At 37.0% G+C, this 18,191-nt stretch overlaps 1 protein-coding gene across 1 annotated transcript in view; it reads left to right on the top strand.

The window, feature by feature from the left end:
• The window catches only part of ICE1 (interactor of little elongation complex ELL subunit 1), a 64,811-nt gene that overhangs the window by 19,240 nt on the left and 27,380 nt on the right, over positions 1-18,191 (top strand). The window contains exons 6-12 of the mRNA XM_017546007.2: positions 1,669-1,745; positions 2,720-2,757; positions 6,001-6,083; positions 6,290-6,329; positions 6,410-6,466; positions 13,392-13,478; positions 16,174-16,580. Coding sequence (XP_017401496.1) covers positions 1,669-1,745; positions 2,720-2,757; positions 6,001-6,083; positions 6,290-6,329; positions 6,410-6,466; positions 13,392-13,478; positions 16,174-16,580 — 789 coding nt within the window. The remainder of the gene's footprint in view (positions 1-1,668; positions 1,746-2,719; positions 2,758-6,000; positions 6,084-6,289; positions 6,330-6,409; positions 6,467-13,391; positions 13,479-16,173; positions 16,581-18,191) is intronic.

Below are 18,191 nucleotides of genomic sequence, written 5' to 3'. Positions count from 1 at the left end.
GCATTAATTGATTACTTTTTTTTTTTTTTGCTTAAGTGTAAAATAACATGCAAAAATATAAGCTTTAAAGGTAAAGGAATCATTGTACATAAGAGAGAGGGAGCAGGAGCTAATTTTATTTCTTCAATGGCTCTGGTCTAGCCCTGGAGAGCCCAGTGGTGAAGGCTGTGTGCAGGGCTCCTGCTCTGGCATAAGTTAAGAAGTCCTTTAAAGAACCTACTCTCATCATTCATAAACTAGTCAGTATTTTAAGCAATGTCCATATACTTTACCTCTGTAACCCTAACAGCTTTGTTTGATCCCTTTTTTTCCATCTCTAGTTTTTTTTTCTTTTTTTGGCAATCCTGTCTAGTCTCTTGTGGTTTCTCATTGTCTGTGAGAGGTACACAAAAAATGAGTCTTTCAATAATGCTTTTATAAGTAAGTGTTTAGGTTAGGGGTTATTTATTTTATTCAAGGAAGTGTGTTTGATCTTTCTGGGTAATACTTATTAAGCTGAGATGAAGCATTGGAAGAAGATGCCCACTTCAGATATGAAAATCTGATACATATGCCTTTTCATGGAAGCTGTTCTTTTCAAAGTCAAGTTGCGGTAAAACAGTTTGTTTAAAAATGCTGTAAACTTGCTTTTCTATATAAATTGTTTACTCCCTACGTAAATCTTAGAATTCATAGCTTTTACAGATAAAAACATTTAAAGTCCTTAGATTTAAGTGGTTTGCACAAGACAAATAGCAGCCACCCTGGAATGATTCTCACTTCTTAACCTCTTCTCTTTAGGCTCTTCTCACGGTAGTGTTTGTGCCTCTCAGTCTTCCTCAAATTGTGCTATTTTAGTAGTGACATGTAGCTGTCTGAGGGCTTATGTGCTTTAATAGTACATGTTCATTTTCCTCTTTATGTAGAGATTCTTGCTATATGTGTAACTATGCTGTCAAACTGATACAATCATAGGGTTCAATGATCTCTACCCTTGTTATATAATCTTTTCAACCATATTGGAGAAGAAGCATGAAGAAGAGTCAGACCTTAATGATAACCCTAATCAGTCATTCAGTCACTGTCTTTGGAAGAATAAGTCAGCCTGTCAAACCCTCAGATTCCTCATTTTTAAAAAAGAATAATGAAGCTGTTGAGATTAAAGAAATCTCTCAGAGATGTTGAGATTAAAGAAATGTACATGTATTATACCCTACTAGAACCCACAGTAACAGTGTCTTTACCATTGTTTAGTAACTGTCAGGGTATATATATCAGTGTCTATACATTTTCCCCAGTTATTAAGTGTAATGATTTGTTTTATATTTTTTCCTAGCAATACCAGTAGCTAATATTTATTATGCTCTAATATTTCTTCAGGATATGCTGAATTTCAATTAGTTGAGACAAAAATATTAGCTGTTTGGTATTTAAACCAATTATAAAGATATAGAATTACAATAAAATTAGTATATTGTTTTTAAGTTTTATAGCTTTTGTTTGATTGTAAGCCATATTTCATCTATTAAGAATCTGGTTACCTCTATTAAAATATTCAGTGAATTGTACTTTGGTTTTCTGCCCAATATGTGCTCATTTGGTTAATAGTTTATCAAGGTCAAAGCAAGTTATGACCAATGGTCAATGACTTTCATTTTGACAATATTTGTTTTTTTTTTTTCTTATAAGAGTTCTTTAAAGTTATATCAGGATACTCATCAGGAATATGCTCGTGTAAAGGAAGAATGCTTGAAGAGTGATGCTCAGTAAGTAGTTATTAAATTACTGTAGAAATAGGGTTTTCATTTTTGAAAATGCATAATTCTTAAGTAAATAGTGTTTCCTTTTTACAGTCTTTGGATTTCTTGGTCATAATTAGCTGCATGGTCTTGAACTAGTTAGTCACTCAACCTTGGTTTCCACATCTGTAAACTGGAAATTATATATACTTTGAAGGGTCATAAGGAACATTAAATAAGTTGTCATATGTTAAAGGGCTGCACAAAGAAAGAACTCCTTAAAGGTGTTTGTCTGTGTATATGTATCTGCGCACATGTGTCCGTGTGTGTTGGAACATGGTTTCTGATCCCTTGCTTTGTACCAGTGCTTTAACTGATAGCATGTGGAATGGATGTCTTTGTTACTATTCATAAAAATCGCTGTTCAAAAGCATCCCATTGATTGTTGAGTTTCATACCATAGTCACGTTATTCACAAAATAAACATGAGCTATACATACAGCAGTTGAATGTAGATGTAATGAAGCAGTGACTCTTATTACCTACCTTCTCAGACTCAGAAATCCATCTTAAAACAAGTGCAGCTCTCCAGCCACTGCTTCCCTTACAGGGGTGCTGTGACCACTGTTAACACCATGCATGCCCCTGAAAAGTGACCTTAACTCATTAGACTCTGGACTGACCTTTAGGGACCACCTAGACGCTTCAGCTAGATGATACCACTGCAGTTCAGGAAAGGTCCCACGTGTACTAATGGCAGAGATTTGATAGGCCCATGGCATGTGTTTCAAGTGGAAAGGACAGAATTTTTTAATCCACTGTAAAGATATTTCACACTGAATAGTACATTATTCTCCCTTAGGTTACTAGTTCAGACTGAAAATTTCTTTGTTATACAAATATTAGTAATTAAAAAAAATATGTGCCACAAAATATGAGAGCATATTTTTTTTCCTATTCCACCCTCTCTTGCCATTTAACTTATACAATTTCATTCTTAGGAAGAAGAAACTGGAAGCTAAGGTGAAAAAGCTGCAAGGTAAGTGGCACTATCGTGACCTGAAGTTTTTGGTCATTATAGAAATCACTGGTAACTGTATGAGGAGGTACTTCTTGATCAAACAGTTGAATCTTTGTGGTTTTTGAGGGTACATCCATGGATGACTGCATCACGGGGTCTGTTAGAAGTGTGAATACTACACTCCGCTCAGTTACCAAATGATAACATAAAGATGTAATGTGGCAAATCTCTGAAATGTTACTGCATTCAAAATAATAGCTCATACTTTTGCTATTAAAAAGCAGTAATTAATGAAAGAATTTAATTTGGAAAGTTAAATCTCATAGGGCTTTCTCATTTTTTCTTAACGAAATAAGTGGCTGGTAGAAAGCGTTGCTACTTTTAATACCAAGAAACTGATGTATTCAGATAGTTATAACATACTTAAAGAGAGATCTCTATGAAATTTTTTACATTAGGGATTGTCCAGTTTGTACCTGATCCTCCCCCAGGCCCCATCGTCTTGTTAGGGGCTTCTAGCCTACAGTAAGTAGGTATGAGTGCAGAGGGGCCAATGTGAGAATCGGAGTCCTCTCATTTCAGCTAATAGCCCTTCAGGAATTGGTTGAACTCAAGATCTTTTTATTTGCTTTTTCCTCCCTTCATTGTGTGGTTGGGACACAGACCTAATACCAAGTATAGACAAAGGGGCTCTGTCCCATCCATCCTGCACAGATCCATCTGGTCTTTCTGTCATTCCAGCCTGGACTGCAGCAGGCATCTTAACCTGCCGTGGGTTTCTGACCGATTGTCTTGCTGGAGTTCTACTTCAGAGATGGTTTATATTCATTTAAAGTGTGAAGTAATAATTTGAATTTTGTTGCATCAGGACACATAGAATAATAGTTGCTGAAAATATTTCTAGTCACTGATTTATCAAGATTGAGCCACATTTTTTGGACTTTAAACTTTATAAATATTTATAAAGTTTAAATTTTAAACTTTATAAATATTTTGGTAACAGCTGTTTCTCTGATTTGATTATTGCACGAACATTGACAATATGGCAGTAAGAATGATATTACTGTGTTCTTTCTAAGTATTGGTGTCTCTTGTTGGAACGTGGAGATGAGTGTCTACTGTATTTAAACAAATGTTTTTTAAAAACAAATTTAAACTTTATTTTATTTTATTTTATTTTTTGAGACAGGGTCTTACTCTGTCACCCTGGCTGGACAGGTTGTACGATCACCCAAGTGGTATGATCTCGGCTCACTGCAACACCTGCCTTCTTGGTTTAAGAGGTTCTCTCACCTCAGCCTCCTGAGCAGCTGGGACTGCAGGCACATGCCACCAAACCTGGCTAATCTTGTATTTTTTGGTACAGACGGGCTTTCACCATGTTGGCCAGGCTGGTCTCGAACTCCTGACCTCAAGTGATCTGCCCTCCTCAGCTTCCCAAAGCACTGGCATTGCAGGTGTGAGCCACTGCACCTAGCCACATTTTTTATTTAAAAAAAAAATTTCTTTTTTTTTGAGATGAAGTCTCACTATATCACCCAGACTGGAATGAAGTGGTGTGATCTCTACTCACTGCAACCTCTGCCTCTTGGGTTCAAGTGATTCTCCTGCTCAGCTTCCAGAGTAGCTGGGACTACATGGCATGTGTCACCATGCCCAGCTAATTTTTTTATATTTTTAGTAGAGATGGGGTTTCACTATGTTGGCCAGGCTGTTCGTGAACTGCTAACCTCAAGTGATCCGCTTGCCTCGGCCTCCCAAAGTGTTGGGATTATAGGCATGAGTCACTGTGCCTGGCCCCCTTCTTTTAATTTTTAAAGACAGGGTTTCGCTGTGTTGTCTAGTCTAGAGTGCAGTGGCAAAGTCATAGCTCACTGTAACTCTGCCTTCAAGCGATCCTCCGGCCTCAGCCTGCGGAGTAGATGGGACTATACGTGTGTGCTACCACACCTGGCTAATTTTTAAATTTTTCTGTAGAGATAAGGTTGTACAGGCTGGTCTTGCACTCCTTGGCTTGAACGATTCTCTTGCCTTGGCCGCCCAAAGTGCTGATACTACAGATGTGAGCCAGTGTGCCCAGCCAAGGAATTTTTTTTTTTTTTTTTTTTTTTGGAGACAGGGTCTCACTCTGTCACCCAGGCTAGAGTGGAATGGTGCAGTCATGGCTTACTGCAGCCTCAACCTCCCAGACATAGGTGATTCTCCCACTTCCCGAGTAGCTGGGAACTACAGGTTTGTGCACTACGCCGTGCTAATTTTTTGTAGAGACAGAGTTTCACCATGTTGCCCAGGCTGGGCTTGTACTCCTGTGCTCAAGCGATCTGCTCAGCCTCCCAAAGTGCTGGGCTCTTTGCAGTCATGAGCCACTGCAAGGAAATGTTTTTAAAGAAATCTGAAGTGCCAGTGAGACTATATATATAGCTTTTAGAACAGATTTTCTGTGAAGCAAAAATGTCGCCTTTATTTTTCATGTATCAAAAGTATTTTTTCTAGTAAAAAAAATTTATCAGTGTGACTTAATAAAGATTACTGAGTAAAGAAATACCCAGGCTTGTTAGAGGAGTCAGAAGAGGATTGTTACTGAGGTGTTTCATGGGATTTGACTTAGTAATTGTATATGAGCATATTTATGTAAAGTCAGTACTGGTCAGATTCTTAATACTGTGTCTGGACCATTTGAGGATTCAGAACCAAAAATCAGAATGAAGGATTTGCTGAAGGTCTAGAGAACGGAAAATACCTAAAACTAGATCTCTAATCAAGGTCCTAGGGATTATGTTTAGCTAACTTGTTGAAGAGAATTCCAGGGAGGAAAAACCATATCTATAGTAAGCATTGAGAATATTGCCTCTCCCTCCCTCATAAAGACACTACATTCTGAGATAAAATCGCATTTCTAAAATGTCTAAGACTTTAAGGCTTGTGATTGAAATGGGGAGGCAACTCCCTTTTATGCCTTGAATTCTTCCCTAATTAGGGGTTGGGATTGCTGTGCCTAGTTTGCAAAGGATTCTTTAGGCCTGTGCTAATTCTTTGGTTTAATAAATGACAGTTAAAGAAAAAAGTGTATTGCAGTCAGCCCTGACGATAAAATATTGAAGGAACAATGGCTTTTTACAAAATTTATTTCAAAGTTAGGGTTAGGTTTTAAGAAAGGAGAAAAACTTGTAATAGATAAGATTTTGAGCATTTCATTAACCACAGTAGTAAAGTTAGTAAATCGTTTTTCTCTCTCTATTGCTTCTTTGGACTTAAATAAAGAGGCTGCTGTCAAGCAAACTCAGGACTTCAAGCAACTGAGAAATGAAAAGAAAATACTTGAAAAGGAATTTAAGAAGACACAGGTACTAGATGAAAGCAGCACACACACACCTTAACTGTGTGGCCCCAGGGCTCCTGGCCTGTCTTTGTGTTGTAACTCATGAAGGAGTCAGGCATGAGGCCACCTGGCAGAAACAGGTGCCTGTTAAGTTGCACCTGTTTTACATTTGGTCCAGAATGGCTGCACTTCTTATCCAGCATAAACACTATTAGTGTTTTGTTTTCACAGGAAAGGCTTGACGAATTTTCTAAACAGAAAAATGAAAAGGGTGAGTAGTCAGTTAATGCTTACATAAATTTCCTTTTGATATGTAGTATTTTATTGACTACTTTTTTCCTATGCTTTTAGAGCTGAGACATATTGGAACACAAATTTCAAGTGATTCATATGGAAGCATAGATAAAAGTGAGTATATTGCAACTTTTATTTTAATGTTGTGTATTACTCTTAGTGATTTGGGAGGCTGTGTTTCGCTCTTACATACAATTGTGAAAGTTCCAGGGCTTAATAGATGTTTCGTTTTTGTAGAAGTCATGTATTGTGTCTTCCTTAGATCCAAATATAAATCAGCTTATTGTCTTATAAAGTAATACAGTGAGTAAAAGAGTCAAAAAACAATATTGTTTGGGATAGGATAGTTTTCCTAACTAGTTGGAAATATAATATCTGCTCCTTTCCATTAATGAATATAGATTTTCTCTCTGGATTATAATTTATCAAATTAATTTATTAAATTTCCTAGGTACCAAGTATATTAAAAAACGTTAAAGTCAGTCAGGAAAACTGTAAAGTTAAAGCCCTATAGTATATTTTCAGAAGACAGAAAAATTTAGGTAAGGCCCACAATTGAAAACAAAAGTGGTGGCCGTGGAACAAGGGAATGTAATACAGATGTGGACACACGTTGCCTCACTGGGCACCACATCCCATAGGTGAGAAGCAGAACTCTAGAAGGTGAGAAATGAGAATTTTCACTTCAACCCTTCCGTTTGTTGTGACTCTTTGTTATTTACTTCCCTTTTTTGTGGTTTCATCCTTCGTTTTAAAAAGGGAAATGTGAATTTGATTTTCTGCTCTCACAAGTTTTTTACGGGGATGCATTTAAAATGTTTAGTAAATAATTGTATTTCATCTTACTAATGTGTTATTTTTTTCTCCAAGTGGAAATGATTAAAAACATTTACATTGTATGCAAGCATATAGTGTCTCTTTGAGAACTCACCTTTACCTTTTTTTCTTTAATTTTTTTTTTTAATTCAGAGCACAAGTTCATATTTTCCTTGGTGTAAGGATTTAATAGTTCCCGCCTTTCACTGCTGGGGCATTGATTGTTGACTTCCCACTATCACTAACACAGGATTCCGTATGCTTCTGACTATATTATTCCTTCTCTTGTGTATGGAAAGTGAGACTTTAAGTAGTAGTATTGCTGAGAGAAAGAGAAGACTTGACAGCATTTTGCTTTCCCATTCATTAGCCAGCTGTTGAATGGCACTATCTTCATTTTTGGACAGACAGATTTGTTTCACTATTCAGCTATTCCCAAGTCTTACTATTCAAAGCGGAACACTTCTGTCCTCTTTCTGTAGTTTCTCTCTATACCTACATTCTGTTGTATTTTTTTCAAATAACTTATTACTCTCTCAAGTAAAATTGTCTTATGTTTTGTTTCTATCTGCCCTCTTAATCAGGGCAGGGATATTGTCTGTCGTACATTTTGCATTTTCCAAATACATAAATAAAGTTTTTAGGAATCTGCTAATTATTTAGCTATGGACCTTGATGGGCTTATCCTTAATTCTTAAGTGTATTGTTAACACTAATACTTATGGAAAAGATTTGCAAAGTAGACACCAGAGTATTAGGTTGACTTCAGTTTACAAAAAAAGGCTGTTTGAGTGCCACTTTGCCTTTTCTTTCAAATTCCAACAAAAGTGACCAGAAACAAACAGATAAACAAAAAAACCCAGCAACAACTCCTGGCTAGTTACAGAGATTATCGTCAGTAGAAGAAATGAGAAAGATGCACAGCAGATAGTATCAATTGGTGATGAAACCCACAATTGCAGAGAAAATAGCAGCTCTCACAAAGTAAGTTTTCATTGCAGAAGTTGCAAGTTTCCCCATATCAGAGGTGGCAGGGAGTGGGAGAAGGAGCAGGACATTAGCATTTTGCCAGGTAATTGATTAAAGGTTGAAAGGAATGCCAACCTTCTGGTTTCAAAAACTGTTTCTGGCCTTTGCTCATAAACTGTGGCCCAGTTTAGTTTTGAAAAGTTTTAGCTATGACATGCGAGCGCCTCATACTGGGTGTTGGTATCAGAAAATTGGGTAATTATGGCCAAGCCCCTCCTGTTCCCAGAAAAATAAGACATTTATATACTCCATCTAAACCCTCACAACTACATCCACTTTCCACTGCTTCCCTTGCAAGGCAGGATCCCACACATTTATGAAATGAGAATCTACATTTATTGCTAAAGGAATAGCACTAAAAATGTGGGATGAAGAAATATACTTTGTCTACCAAAGATGTTCTGCCTAAACTCTCATCTAAAACTTAGAGAAAAAGAAGTGACAAAAAAAAAAAGAAAAGAAAAGAAAAGAAAAACAGTAGATGCAAGAAGACTGAGAGAAGCAGTCTTTAATCATGAATGAGAAGGAAATGCTGAAAACTGATTTCATTGCCTTTAGAGAAAGCCGACGAACATGTCCATAGACTCCTCCTATGAAATTGAACCTGCTGGAGATCTTGCAAATCAGAAATCCAAATGCATAAATAAAATAAACCTAGTAGAAAAGCGGAAATACTGGATGGACAAATAAAAGATCAATTAAGTTGATTCTAGAGATTGAATCCTATGTGGCTGAGAACATGGTACAAATGGACAAACAAAGGTATTAGAGAAAATAACAAGATTTGAAGGATAGAAACAGATGTCTCAATATTGCATCTCTTAGGACTTCTCAGAGGGCAGAACAGAATCCTAACCAGAGAACGTGTTCGAGACATGACAGAAGGAACTTTCCTGAACAGAAAACAAATATAGTATTCATGCTTATAGGGGCCACCAGGTGTTGAGCATGATTTTTGTATACAATCTCCATCTCTGACACTTTCATAGAAAATATATCTAAAATCAAATGAAACAGAAAGACTGAATATTATAGGGATGGATAAAAATATTCCAAACTATACTGACATTAAAGCAGTCATGTAAATCAAAAAATAATAGATGCTTAGAAATGAGTTTACATGATTAAAACGTTGATTACAGGTATAATTACCTAAGAAGATACTGCTAGTATCTAAGAGTGTGAAAGGATGTCAAGCAATACTCTTGGAAATCTATGGGGACTGGCAACATCTATTTTCATCACGAGAGACTTCAATATGTTTTTCAGAAAGAGTAAAAGCAGACAAAGGATGGAATTGGAATCACAGTTCCAAGATGGATAATTTATATCAGCTCTTTGTAAACCATACATCTGAATTTTGTTAAAATACTTTTCAAACATGTATAAAAGTTGACAAGTAGACAATTAAAAAAACTACAATTTAATATGAGCTATTAATAAAAATCCCCCTCACCCTGCAAAAATGAAACTTGCAAAACATACCTGGTAACGAAACCCACATAAACACAAAAAATCTCCTCTTGGGTAACAGAGAAAATAAGAAACTGTTTTGGAAGTAAAGAGCAGGGCAATATTTATTAAAATCTTGAGATGTAGCCAATTCCTTGACTATTCAGAGGAATATGTTGTGGCCTTAAGTGATACATTGTCACTTTAGAAAATAAGAAATACAGAAAATGAAGTGTTTAACTGAAGGAAAAAATTGATGAAGATGCAAACTTAATGAAATAGGAAACAGCAATTGATTTAGGACAATTAAATCTGATAGTTGGTTGGTTGTAATGCTCCTGAAACCAACAACTCCTTGGTAAACTCTTTGGTTAAACAAACAAACGAAAAAGAAAAAGAAAATACCCAATAGCACCAGGATTGACAAAACTATAAAACTGCAGTAGAGAAATTTTTTGATTCACAAGTTCATATTCAGATGTAAAAATGTAGATGGAATGGTCCATTTTCTAGGAAAACACGCTCAAATTGACTCAGAACAGTTGCTGCAAACCTGAATAGGAAATAACCAGGAAGAAATTTTAAGAATAGTTAAAGATCTAACACCGTAATAAATCCAGATAGTTTATAGTTGCTGAGCTTTGTAAAACCTTCAGTGAAAAACGAATGTCTCTATTATTAATTATTTTGTTTCAGAACTTACTAAGGAATGTTTCTATTTTATTCTCTTAGGCTAGCAAAGTGCTGTACCAAAGCCAAATAGCATGTGCACATATTCTCCAGACTCAGGACTCTTGTGTTATTAATATAGCTGCAAAAATACTAAACAAAATTTTAAGAAATTAAAACATGAATAATTTAAAATACAAACAAATTATGCTTGAAGATTTATCTCAGGAATACTACAGCTGAGTCAGTGAATGTTGTGATCATCTCAATTCAGCACCTATTTCCAATTTTAAAAAATTGATGAGGCGATAGAAAAAAAATTGTGAATTGAGAAAGGTGAAACATTTAAATTATAGTTATTACTGTCAAGGACAAGGCAAGCATACTTCCTTTTGTTACTTCCATTTTTTTTTTGTTTGTACCGGAGGCTTGAATCAGTGCAACGGAATAAACACAGAAGAGTAGGAGCTGTAAATACTAATAAGGGAAAGTTGAAATTGTCACTATTTCAGATGATATTACTAATGTAGAGAATCCAAAAGACTCAGCTAGAGATGGAATTAGGCATAATAAGAGCTTGGTAAAGTGCTGGCATATACAATTAACATACACATTGTACCGTTATTAACCTGTTAGAAAATAAATAGAATGGCCAAGCACGGTGGCTCAAGCCTGTAATCCCAGCACTTTGGGAGGCCAAGAAATCGAGACCATCCTGGTCAACATGGTGAAACCCTGTCTCTACTAAAAAAAAAAATACAAAAAATTAGCTGGGCATGGTGGTGCGTGCCTGTAATCCCAGCTACTCAGGAGGCTGAGGCAGGAGAATTGCCTGAACCCAGGAGGCGGAGGTTGCGGTGAGCCGAGATCGCGCCATTGCACTCCAGCCTGGGTAACATGAGTGAAACTCCGTCTCGAAAATAAATAGAATGAGAACAACTCATTTTAAGTTGCGCCTGAACCAGCAGATGTCTAAGAAAAAACCTGAAAGCAGTATACAGTGTTTCTGAGGGAAACTAAAACATTCCTTAAAAGCATCAAGGAAGACCTGAGTACATAAACATTATGTTCCTGGATGAGAAGATTCAAAGTATAAAGGTGTAAAATTTCCCCAAATGTATTTGTAAATGTACAGTAACACTCAAAATCCCATAGAGGTTTTCTATGGAAGAGGACAAGCAGATGGTTTATAGGGAGGAATATATGTTTGGAACAATACAATTTTTAAAAAGGAAAAAACTGAGCAAGGTTTATGTCTAACAGATATTCAGTAGCCTATCCTGATTAAAGAAGTGTGGTATTGGTACAGAAACTGACAAAGCAATGAAGTAGAAAAGAAATTTCATAAATAAACAGATTCCTTAAATATTCATACTTGCCTTGGAGTTTGATAAAGAAGAGTTTTAAAGGATTAGGGAAAGGTATGCAATTCACTTTAAGGAGGTGTTATCTTCACAATTAAATATGAAGTTAAGGCTGAAGATTTTTTTTCTGCTTTGTTAGGCGTAGGGAACTCTTACTTATTTTTTTGGTGTCAGATTAGCAGTAATGAGTGCTCAATTAGAAAAGACATAGCTCTGGATGATAGCCTCCATAAGCACGGAAAAGTAACTTTTTTTCTTTTTTTTTAAGGTTCCTTGTTTGCTGCTTTGGGTATACGTAATAAGCAGGGATCCTGGTCAGGTCATTTAAGCAAAGGGGATTACAGTGTTTGGAAGCAGGCTTTTGGGTAGGTTATATCACAACATAGATAAGCTACACGATCACAGAATTTCTGAACTGAAAAATGGGACATGGCTCACACACAGTGGCAATCAGAAGGTTGCTTGGCTCAGGAGAGTTGGCAGTGCCCAGCCTTTCACACTTGTCTGTGAACTGGCCTCTACAGTTGGCCTGTACCCTTTCTGTGGACTTCATCTTTTGGAGTGATGCAGTCTGCCAGCTTAAGTAAAGCTAATCTCTTAGAAAATTTGTGATTCCCTGAGGTATTTTGGTTTTTAAAGGCTGGTCTTTTAAGCTTCTCTCGAACTGGATTAAAGGTTTCACTAATTTTAGTAAATGCTTAAGGTTAATTAAAAAACTTAAGTTCAAGGAAACTCTAATAGAACTTTTGAGGTGGCTTGAAAGTTACATAATACTTAAGCTACTTTTAGTTGAATTTTAATTAGTATGGGTTGTCTTTTTATGCACATTTCACCACAAGCTATTCATAGTTATATTTTCATAAATATTTTTTGCTTTAGAAGGTTTTGAAATTTATATTAATGTAAAAAAGCTTTAAAACCATAGTATAATATTCTTAATGTTACATTTCTTTCATTAGGGCTGCGTTAGTTACAGCATCCCTTGGCCTTTCAATTTGAATTAGTGGTTCTTAATTATTTTAGAAATTTACGTCTCTTTGAAAATGTATAAAAATTCCAAACGTTTTACTTTCCTTATAAAAGTATGTGCTTCTCTGTCTGCTGGTGTGTGTGATGATGAGTTCCTATTCATATATTCATGCACATACATTTTGCTTCCCATCCAGTCTCCCTTCAAGTCCATGGATGGATTGTCTGTAATCCTTGAACTCCCCAGGTTAATTACAGCATGGTCAAGTCTAATGACTTCTCTGATAACCTCTTATAACTGAGGGATGCTTCTTTACTTCTTATAGAATACATAGAGCCCAGATCCCTTATCGGTTATTAACTGTGTTTCCTTCCCCATCTCCAAGCACTCTCTGGTGAAAATGTGGGGCCAAAGATTCATTTGTCCCATGTATATATAAAGGGATAAAAAAGCCTTTAACAACAAGTACACGTGGTCTTTTGAATCCCCTCCCTCTGCCACTAAATTTTTTTTTAAGAAGCAAACAAATGTATCTTCAGCTTTCAATTTTTAGCTAAAGTATTGCAGACCTTTTTATCAATAACTGACCCTATTGTGCACAGTGGTTGAGTTTGGGGAAGATGTTTAAGTCGTGTAATTTCCTAAGTCCCTAATAAACCCTGATTTCACAGAAGTATTTTTTGGCCTTGTGTAGGGTGAGCCAAATGACTTGACTTTAATGCTTTACTCTGTTTCACAGGAAAAGTAAAACTGCTTCTGAAGGAACTCTGGCTCTGTGTAAACACAACACACAGACTACCTGGTGAAGGCAGCAGATGTGTCCCAGGTGAGAGAGAAGCTTACAGAAACAGATTGCATATGTTAAAGTGGAGAGGTTTACCATAGGCATTGCAGCTGTGAAAGAATGAAATAAACTAGAATCAGTACTTTAAATTGTACAAAACTCATTTCCCTCCAGTGCGACTTCTAATCCCATTAAATGCATTCAGCTTTCATCAGAGAACCTTCAGAAAAACTAGAAGGTCGAGTAGCAGAGGCACACCAGGCAGGTGGAGAGGGGAGACTTGAAGGATGCACGGTTTTTTCAGAATCGTTTCATGAATTTGATCAATCCATCAGTACTTTAGCTTCGTTTATTTTTAATGTAATTTATCAGTTTCTTTGGTTGAACATCTTGATTTGAAGATGAGTATCATGGAGGCATTCTAGCACACTCACAGTGATGGTCGATTTAGCTACCGCGATAGGAGGGGGAGAGCACAGCTGTCTTGTATAAGATTAAAGTGCTTCTTATTTAGCTTTTTGTCATTTTACTAATTTCTTATGATTAGCTGCTGTAAATTCACAGGTCATTGAGGTTCTAAATCTATGGAGTCCTGCACCTTATTTTCCTCTCATGCTTCTGAAGGCAAAGCTCCCTTGGAAAAACGTTAAGGAACAAGTTACTGATTCTTACTTAATGGTGGACCCAGAACTTGTTGAGTATACAGACGCATATTTGATGGAGTTCCTTTAAGTAGATGTTTCCCTCAGTTTACCTGCCAGGACCCCATTGGTAGAATCCACATGGTGCCCACAACTCCTAAATTAGTCCCCTCGGTTTTTATCAATTCATCTGTTTAGCAGAAGTAACCTGGGGATGCTTTTTGGCATTCTCTATTCATCAGCATTCTATTTTAAACATTTGATTTTATATTGCCAAGCTGTTATTAAAAGAGCTATTCTTCATTTCATAAACTGATGTTTTTATTTAAAAACATGCTTTTGAGGGGTAAATATATTACGTTAATTTTTCCAAAGTAGAAGGAAGAACATGGCATCTTTGGAATCTTATTATACCATAAGACATATTCTTTTGTTTTAATTTTTATCTTCATGTGAAGATGGTTATAAAAATAGTTCTGAGAATCCGCATGGATCCCTTAGCTGGTTGCATGATTTTTAACATTTTCAGTTACCAGTGATCAAAACCGGAACATTGGGTTCAACCCTATTAACTACACTGTGAATTTCACAGTTTTCCCTGGGTGTCCTCCTTTCCTTCCAGGACGCAGACCCAGAACCCACGTTGCTTTTAGTAGTCATCTTGCTTTCTCCTTCTCCAGTCCAAAAGTTTGTTTTTTAATCTCTCATGTCTTTTACACTTTGGGAGAGTATTATTTTGTAAAATAATTTGGTAAAAAGTCCATTGTTTTCGCTTGTCTGATGTTTTCTCATGTTAGATTGAGGTTGTATATGTCAAGAACGCCACAGGGGTGATGTTTCTCTTTGCTCAGGGAATTGTTCTGGGTATAGGTCATGTGGATATGTATTATCACTGGCTCTAACCTTGATCACTTGGTTAAGGTGGTATCTGCAGGTTTCTCTATTGTAAAGTTACTCTTTTTTCCTAATGAATCAACTTGAGAAAGAGTCTTTAACATTATGCAAATATTCTTTTTTTTTTTTTTTTCACATTGTCACCTGCTGATTTTAGCATCCAGCAGTGGATCTTGCCTGCTTGCTATAATTACTGCTTTTGTGTTAGCCAAAGAGTAATTTTTTATTTGTCTCATTCCATCTGCATTTTTCAATTGGAATTCTTATGTAAGGAAGAGCTGTTCCTTTTCCACCATTTATTAACTTACTTGTTTACATCAGTATAGTCTCATAGATATTTATTTTATTTCATAAATCATAAATCGGTGCTATCCTTTTAGCTTTGGTGGGAGCTTCTTCAGATTGGCTCCTGCACCCTTCATAAATACTCCATCCTTTTTTGAGTTGTTTACTTCTGGTACCACAAGATGTTTCAGCCTCAACTTGGATTTTCCCTCCTCAGCCCTATAATTAACTGCTTATCCAAGGAGCCCTGGATCCACTGTAAAACTTTTTTTAAAGCTTGCAAATGTAATAAAAGGTTTTGGAAAAAAATTTTTTTTTTTTTTTTTTAATAGCAGCACTGAAGTTTACTAAAATCAAGACCCTAAAAGGATTAGCTTTTTATAGAAACTTGTTTCTGTTGCATTATCATACTGAATATTCATAGGCCTCATCAGATCTCTCAGAGAGCATTGTACAGATATGGCCGTATCTGTATAATGGGTAGGCTTGATATTAGTTGATTTCAAATCACTCTATAGACAGAAAATAGTGTTCTGTATCAACCTGTAGACACAAAGTTGATTCTCTGACAAATTGTGCTGGTTGTATGAAAAGGTTGATTCAGAGACCCAGTGAGCCAGCAAGGTTCGTTTCTATGGCCGTGGATGCTTTTCCAGCTGTGTCATCCATCCACCCCCTGGTCCATCTCACCTGTCTGTCTCACTTTTCTTACTGCAAGGCTAGCATACTTGTATGAAATCTATTGATCTTCTAGGATAATGTTTAGAAAGTGATTGGTTGCCTTTTAAAAAACATTTCTGCTTACTTGGACTTCATATTTCAAGCATTTTGAACTGTTATGATAAGGTTGTTTTTTTTTTTTTTAAGTTTTCTTGATATTGTAAATACCTGATACTTACTTTTATTCCCCAACACAGAAAAACCTGCCAAAGCAATCACCAGCTCCAGAGTGCCTGGGGAAGATGGCACGCTACCTCCAGCACAAGGCAGCCCTCTCAGGACCTCAAATGTGCAGACATGCCTCACGAAACTGTCCATGGAGATAAAGGAGGACTTTTCATGTCAAAATGTGGAAAAAGAGAGCTCTAGTGGAACAAATTGTAGTTTTGATCATGTTTTTAATGAGAATGGAAGTCTTGAGGTTTTAGTACAAAGTCATCATGACAGTGGCAGCACTGACTTTGTTGACCATGATCTTTTTTTTGATGAAGATCTTCAAGCTGCAATTGACTTCTTCAAACTTCCGCCTCCTCTTCTGTCTCCAGTGCCCTCGCCCCCTCTGATGTCATCACCACACCTGGATTCCATGCCTTCATTTGCACCTGTGAGTTTTGCTCTCTGAATTTGAATTACTAAGTGGGTACAATGTCTATCCTAATATGTCATTTATGCTCAAAGGATATTAGTGATACTCATGCAAAGATTATTCATTTTAGCCAATTTTGTTAGGGGATAACGTGAGGATTTTAAAAAGCATGCCACTACTCTTTGGATCAACATATATAGTTTGAATTTTTTCACTTTGTGTTATGGTTGCATTTTAGTTAGCCTTTATTCACAACCAAATTACAAGTTTCCTGTAGGAAGACTGTGTCATAATTGTTTTTATCTTTTGTATGGAATGACTGAATTAAACACATATTTGCACATATTTGTATGCAGGGAGTTACATAGTGATAGGAAAGTGTGTGTGTCTAGTATATATGCCCCTTAATCTAACTTAGCCGGGTTCTCTACCTTTATTTGATGAATTCATCTTTTTGTGTGTTTGCTAAATGGTTTATAGTAGTTTCTTAGGAAGTTAGTCTTTATGAATCAGGTGTATATACTTTTTGTCTTAAGGAGCAGATATGTTTTGCTTACAGAATCAATTTCTTCCTTTACGAAAACACCATGTATACCTCTTATGTTCCAGGCACCAGGCTAGACACTGGCAGTGCAGAGGTGACAAAAGGTGCCATTGCCTCTCAGTGGGGTTCATTGTGTGGAGTTCGGAGCCGTAAGGGAGCAAACAGTTGCATTGCTGTGTAGAGCCCAGCAGTGGTAGGAAACACACTGTTCAAGAGGATAAAGAAAGGCAGCTCAGCCCTGAATGGAGGCCAGGCTGGGGTGGGAGGCAGGCAGGCAGGAGTCTTCTGAAAATTCAGTCCCCACACTGAGTTTTAAGGAGTGGGGGTGCTTCAGATGGAGAAGCTGTTCACCTGGCAGTGTAGAAGCAAGGGTAAACTCTGTGTGGGGCAGATTCATGCAGATGAGACTGTGAAAGGCCATGTACATGCTCCCAAGGAGTTCCCACTTTATCCCGAAGGGGGAAATCTTTGATGAATCCAAAGACATGGACTGAAAGATAGGTTTTTATTTGAAAGTTTCATTTCAGTATGAGTCAGCAGGGAGTGGGAAGCTAGTCAGAAAATAATCAAGATCATAGACAGGGTAGTGGTTTAATAAGCGGCTCACTTAATTCCTGATACCTGAACCTAAGTTGTGGCATTGGGGTTAACGAGGTAGGGACTGGTTTGGAAAGTGCTATGAGGTCAAATGATCAGTTTTCGGTGACATTTTGAATATGGTAGTTAGGGGAGATGGAGGAGTCATATTGAAACATAGTAAATATAAGAAGAGACCCTGGTTGGGAGAATAATGTACAGAATGTTAGATGTGAGCTATGCATATACACAGGCGAGGTGCTGGAGGGAGGCTGTGGTGGGCACAGGCATTCTGGACATGCCAGCTTTTGAGTGCAGCAGAAGTCATGCAGCTCTGATGTTATCTAGTAAGAGCGTATAGGAGGAGAAAAAGATAGGGTTCCAGTCAAGACCCTGGGGAACTGTCCCTACGTAAGTGGCAAGTAGAAAAAGTGAGGAGGCCAGGTGCCGTGGCTCACACCTGTAATCCCAGCACTTTGGGAGGCCAAGGCGGGAAGATCACTAGGTCA

This window comes from Cebus imitator, unplaced genomic scaffold, assembly GCF_001604975.1.
Source record: "Cebus imitator isolate Cc_AM_T3 unplaced genomic scaffold, Cebus_imitator-1.0 Scaffold185, whole genome shotgun sequence".
NCBI lineage: Eukaryota > Metazoa > Chordata > Mammalia > Primates > Cebidae > Cebus > Cebus imitator.
Note: the sequence above shows the minus strand (reverse complement) of the source record. Positions and strands in the feature narration are given on the sequence as shown.